General features: G+C 30.6%; 1 protein-coding gene across 1 annotated transcript in view; it reads right to left on the reverse strand.

Moving 5' to 3' along the window:
* Positions 1-5,652, reverse strand: part of LOC110019415 (isocitrate dehydrogenase [NAD] catalytic subunit 5, mitochondrial-like) — a 34,169-nt gene extending 28,517 nt beyond the window's left edge. The window contains exon 1 of the mRNA XM_020717053.1: positions 5,380-5,652. Coding sequence (XP_020572712.1) covers positions 5,380-5,562 — 183 coding nt within the window. The 5' untranslated portion in view covers positions 5,563-5,652. The remainder of the gene's footprint in view (positions 1-5,379) is intronic.
* Between the last annotated feature and the right edge of the window lie 451 nt (positions 5,653-6,103).

Below are 6,103 nucleotides of genomic sequence, written 5' to 3' on the forward strand. Positions count from 1 at the left end.
TTCAATTACTCTCTCCCATAATTTTAAAGTATGACACATCAACTTAATTCCTCTATAATTTGAACACTCTCGTGCATCCCCTTTATTCTTAAAAATGGGGACCAAAATACTCTTCCTCCACTCCTCAGGCATCTTTTTAGTTTTTAAAATAATATTAAAGAGTTTAACCAGCCAAGAAACACCCAAATCTCCTAAATATTTTCACACTTCAATTGGGATATCATCAGATCCTACAGACTTTCCACCCTTGGTTTTCTTTAAAGTCTCCTCAACTTCTTTTTTTACTAATGTGATGGTAAAAATGAAAAGTTTTATTATTATTCACGATATTAATATCACTAAGGTAGATCGTATTTTCAGAAACTTCATTAAAATGTTTATCAAAATAACTCACCATACTCCAAGCAAAATACTAAAAATTTAAAAACCCTGCATTTCAAATATAGAACACTACACGGACTCCAAACCAAATAATAATTTTTTCATCTTTTCACAATAATCATATCCACTTTCCTTATCATTAAATTTTCTATCATTTATTGTGCATGCCCTATGTAACTCAGCACATTCACCACAAGCTTATCTTCACATTTCACACTCACAATTTCTTCAAGGGGCACTTGGTTGGAGGGGTTGTGGTTCTACTCATTCCAAATACAGATGTTCTAAAAATTAAGGCGTTAGGTTGACTGAAAAGTAAATCCCAGTTATTTCCTAAATAAAATTAAATCTAATTATTAGTTCATTTTTAGAGTACTCTGAAATCATTAGAATCAAGTGGTTTTGAAATACAATGTGACTTGCTCTTAACAAACTCTAATTAATCTCTTCTTCACCAATGCATCTTGTCGATCCCATCAATCCAAGCCTAAAACAAGTTTTTCTCAAAATCTTCTCTTTACCTTCACCCAATGTAAATCATATTGATGCCTCCACCAAGTGAGCTCCCATTATGCTTTCCTCATTTTCTTCACCCCACAAAAATCCTTTTGGAGCCTACCCCAGTAAACTCCCATACTAATTCGTTCACATGCATTGATTTAGTTGATGCTTGCCAAACAAAAGCCCCATCATGATTTCTTTACATGTTGCCAATCTCATCGATGCCCTCTTAAGTGAGCTCATTGTGTGATTTTTTAATCTAGGTTATCTTTTAAAATGTTAAATTCATTTTAATTAGCAATAGAAAAATAAAAAAATTGATCTTAAGAATTACAAATGCATTGCATTCAATTTGAACTACAATTAGAATATCCCTAAAATTTAAATACTTGCAACAAAAAAACTCCTATCCTTCCAAATTTTATGAACATCCATCTTTACATTCTCATTACAACCACACTCAAGCTACCTATTATTGAATTTTCAATGCTCAAAACTGAAATGCGTATATTATAGTTTAAAGTGGATAAAGGTGAGCCAAGTGCTCTCTTAGGTTCCTGGGAGAGGGAAGACAATAGCACCTCACTTTGTCAGATGGGCACCAAAACTAAGGCATTATCTAGGCGGGTGCCTTCCCATAAAACATGAGGCAAGTTAGCGAGAGCGTACTTTGATTAGAGAGATGAGACAAATATTTCAAAAAAATATATGAAAAATGAGATTGAAATGGGGTGATATGAATAGAGAATTAAGAGTTGGGGGAAGTGTGAAAGGATGATAAGAAAGAAGTTTGATCAAATGCATTTGCAAAAACTTCAAGATATAGAGTAGTAAATCTCAAGAAAAAGGAGGTTGAATCATAGGAGAAAAGAAAAAAGATAAAGGGTTATAAGTTTAGTGATGGAGAACAGAGTAGATAATGATTAAATTGAAATAGATACCAATGAAAATTAAATCAGCTATATCATGGAAATCTCAGAGTTTCCAATCACCATTAACATAAGTTACGCATGTTAGGACCAAATCAAAAGATTTCTTTTGTTATTCACATTTTTTTTCCAGCTTAAGTTTTAGTTATTGTCTTTCTTTCATTGAAACCTCTATTTATATTATTAGTTTTTTTTAAGGCTTGTGGTTGGGTCTTAATTTGTGCTTGGAGTCTTTGTTCTACAAAGGTTTTTTTGAGGCTTCAAATTAGCCCTATTGCTGGTATGGAATTCCAAGAAATTTTAAATATTACATTATTAATTTAATGTATTTTGCACCTATGTGCAATTAAACTCAACTAAAAATGGGTTTCCATGTTCTAGTCTATGATGGCTTATTTCTACTGTAGTATTTCAAAGAGAAGAATCGTGGTTTTTTCGATTCACATGATTTCTACTAGCTAACTTTTATTTTTATATTTTCTATTGTATTGGAAAATCTAAAAGCAAATTGGTATAACAAAGAGAGGTACAAACTATTTAAGAAATGCTTGAGTAGTTTTTTAAATAAATTGTTGTAGATGTACCATTCATTTAGGTCTATACATTAATCTTGTAGAAGACTAAAGACCATTGGGAGAACTTATCTCGTTATATGGGCAAGAGGCTTAACTTGGCAAGTTACTTTCTCTTATTTGATATCAATTTTAAATATTATTATTGATTACAAGAATAATTAAATTTATTCAAGCCGAATATAATATGGTTCTCTATACACTAATGGTTTTCAATTAATTCCATAGTTTTAAGCATTGTTTCTATATAAAGCTATTTAATTATCATTCACACAAACATTCTCCATGCTTTTTCAACTTCATATCAAGTAACCAATGATTATCCAAATTAAAAGTTTGTGGCAGACACAATAATGTGCATCTACATGATATTGATCATCTCATTGTAAATCTGCATTAACAAACTATAGCCCTAATAAAGCTAGATCAATTAATGTTAAACATGTTTGTTTAACTTGTTTTTTCGATAGATTGTTTAAGGTTTAGCATAATCTTGAATCATATAAAGCAAAAAATAAATAATAAAATAAAATAAAATAAAAGAAGAAATGTTAAGTACTCGATACAATTTAATATTGTGGTTATCATTTTATATTTTTCAAAATACTTATTCATATCTAAATAGATTTTTTTTAAGTGAAATAAATTTTTAGCGCCTCACATTGTTCAAGCCAATGCTTAGAATGGCACCTAGAGTGTTAGGCAAAGCATAAACATCACATTGAGAGCTCATAGATCTTTGAATAGACTAGCCCCTTCAAACATGCTTCAAAAGATATCTTGCCTAACAAACACGACAATCATATAAGCCACGATTTTTAAGTTTTGTAAACAATGATTCATCCAATAAAAAAAATATATATGAATGTAATTATTAATCTTGATGTAGTACTACCATGATTGAAACTCTTAGATTGCCTGACAACTACTTCAAAAGTTAACTATTGCTAAGTAAAACATATCTAACAAATATAAATTTACCTTTTAAATACACATTTTTTGGCTTAAGGCCTACTAAATTAATTATTATGCTATGCTATCATAAGTCTTCTCAAGAGCAATGAGCATACCATATGAAGATCTAGATATACTTCTTCATATTTTTCCATTATCTATCTTATCACCAAGTATCTTCTATAACAAATCTTCCTAGTATAAAACCAAATTAATTTTTCATTAAAATATATGATATTTCTAAAACTTAAAATTTTATTTAATGAAGTTGCCAACCAAACTATTCCAACATCTCATATTAACCAAATCTTAACAAGCACCTCGTATCACAACATTACCCCTATGCATCTTCTTTAATTATTATTTAGTTTTTTTTATCTATATGAATTATTACTCAAACCAAATTTTCATTCAAATATAAAATTTACAACAATTTTTGTAACCTTAGTTTTTATCAAATTCGTAATAATTTGCTGATGACCTGCATCAATGCACAAACATTTTATTACATATATACCATGTTTTTCTTTTAAAATTTTTAGCGCTTAATCAAATATGAGCCGTAACTCACTAAATAACACACAATCGAGTTGTTTGTATAGTCTAAGATGAATTAAATCTATACTAAGGGGCAATTTGGTTGGAAGAATTTAGAGTGTACTGTTATTATTTTGCAAGGATTTTAGAAAATTAAGTGTTTGGTGTGAAGAATTACAAATACAAAGTAAAATAGGAATGAATTTAAAATTTACACCAAAGTTCCTTTTGGCTGAATTTAAAATTTAGCAAGTTTAGCCGAATTTGAAATTTATACAGTTCATTTATGTAAAATGCTACCGGCACCCCGCCGGATGCCATCCTCCACCCGCCAATAATACCTTGTATATTTTGAAATCTATTGTTTACAATCTACGTCAAACTAAACAAAATTCTACGTTTATTTTATAGTGAACAAAACAACTCCAAAGTATTTCAAAGATAATACATTACTTTTATATAACATCACGTGAAAAAGTTGACAGCAAATTTTGGAAAAATTAAAACCATATGGCCTAGCACAATCGAGATATTTCAATGAAAGTATATTATGGGTTACAAAGGACATTTATTCCATAATTATAGGTGCTGAAACAATTTAGTAGATATTACCCATGAAATGTCTCCTATGGTGGTAGTAAGTAAATACTTGATGTGTTTGTATTGTCATTGGTGATGACAGGTGGTTGGTTTGTCATTCTCTTGATAATAGAGAGACAAAGTGACCACTGAAAGGTATGTTGAATGTGGTGCTTAATGAAGCATGTTTTAAAAAATGAAAAAAATGGAAATAGTAAAGGAAATAAATTGAAATTATTTTTGAGTAGCTTGTTTGGTTGAAGAAAAATCAAGTGGAAAGATGAGTTTTTCTTTGTCAAGATGTACATACATATTACCAAATTCCTATGTATTTACGTATCTAATACTCAAAGTTTAATTTTTACATTTATACCACTTTACTAATATTTGAAAAGGTATGTTCCAGTTTTAAAAGTTAGTAATGGGGGTATTTTTGATGTGCTATGAAATATTTGAATTTTATAAATGCTAAAATCAAATTTTGGGTGTTAGATAAGAATTGTATGTAAATTTCCCTTTCCTTTCTTGTTTTATCCGATTGAAGAGCCAACAAATTGAAAAAAAAACGAATGCATAAAACCTTATTAAAGCTTTAACGTTACATAAGAATTTTATGTATGTAAATCTTCCAATAACATATGCCATCCACTTAAGTCCTCCACACAAAAACACAGACTAATTAAGGCTTCAGGTATTTGCTGGACCTGTACTCTCCGCATCAACACTCAATTAATTACCAGGGGACGTAGCATTCACAGGCACAGCTAAGAAAACCCTATTTTCTTTACTTCCCAAGCCACACACATGAAAAGAAAATCCTGGGCATGTTCTTGCACAAACAAAACCCTAGAATCACTGGGTGTCCCGTCCTCAATTCGAATCGGTAACTTAGAAAGGAATAGAAGTAAGTAATGAATGAAAATCACCTGCTTGACGGATTCAGCGATCTCAGGACCGATACCATCGCCAGGAAACAGGGTGGCGCGAATCGGATTTGTTTGGGAAGCAGATTCAGCAGTGGTGGAGAAAGAAACAGATCGAAGGGGGTTAACGATTGCCCTGCTAGAAAGGATTCCGATCGATCTCCCAAGTTGCCGGAGGGGAGCCATCGGCTACGGTCTCGACCGGAGAACTCGGGGAAAAATGCGGAAAGCTATGATAGCTATACCGGATGATAGCTAAGTAACTTCACATGTTCTTAAAACGTGTACTTTATTTAATCAAATTAGCTAGGCTATTTAAATATTAATTAGATAACATAATGAATTACTACTATGATTAAAAGAGCCAAATGTTTAATAATTTTGATGAATAATTATAAGATAATAACCAATCTAATAATTAATCAAAATATTTCCTTAAACTTAATAAAATTATAATGTCTAGTTTGATCATAAATTGAATGAATCACAAAATTAAAGTATTCATAGGGTACTTACTTTGCATCTTAAGAGAAAGGATAATCATTTTGATGTATCTATGAAAAAATATGTTTAAGGGCATTTTTTTCTTATGAAATTTATTTCGGGCTAAGGAAAGGGTAACAACTCTATCCAACAAAATTTCTTTTCATTCTATTAGGCTAAATGAAGGAATTGCTTAAACATGTCTTTGTAAATGTAAGCAACATTATTTTTCATAGTTTTATTC

The sequence above is a fragment of the Phalaenopsis equestris genome, unplaced genomic scaffold (assembly GCF_001263595.1).
Source record: "Phalaenopsis equestris unplaced genomic scaffold, ASM126359v1 Scaffold000055, whole genome shotgun sequence".
NCBI lineage: Eukaryota > Viridiplantae > Streptophyta > Magnoliopsida > Asparagales > Orchidaceae > Phalaenopsis > Phalaenopsis equestris.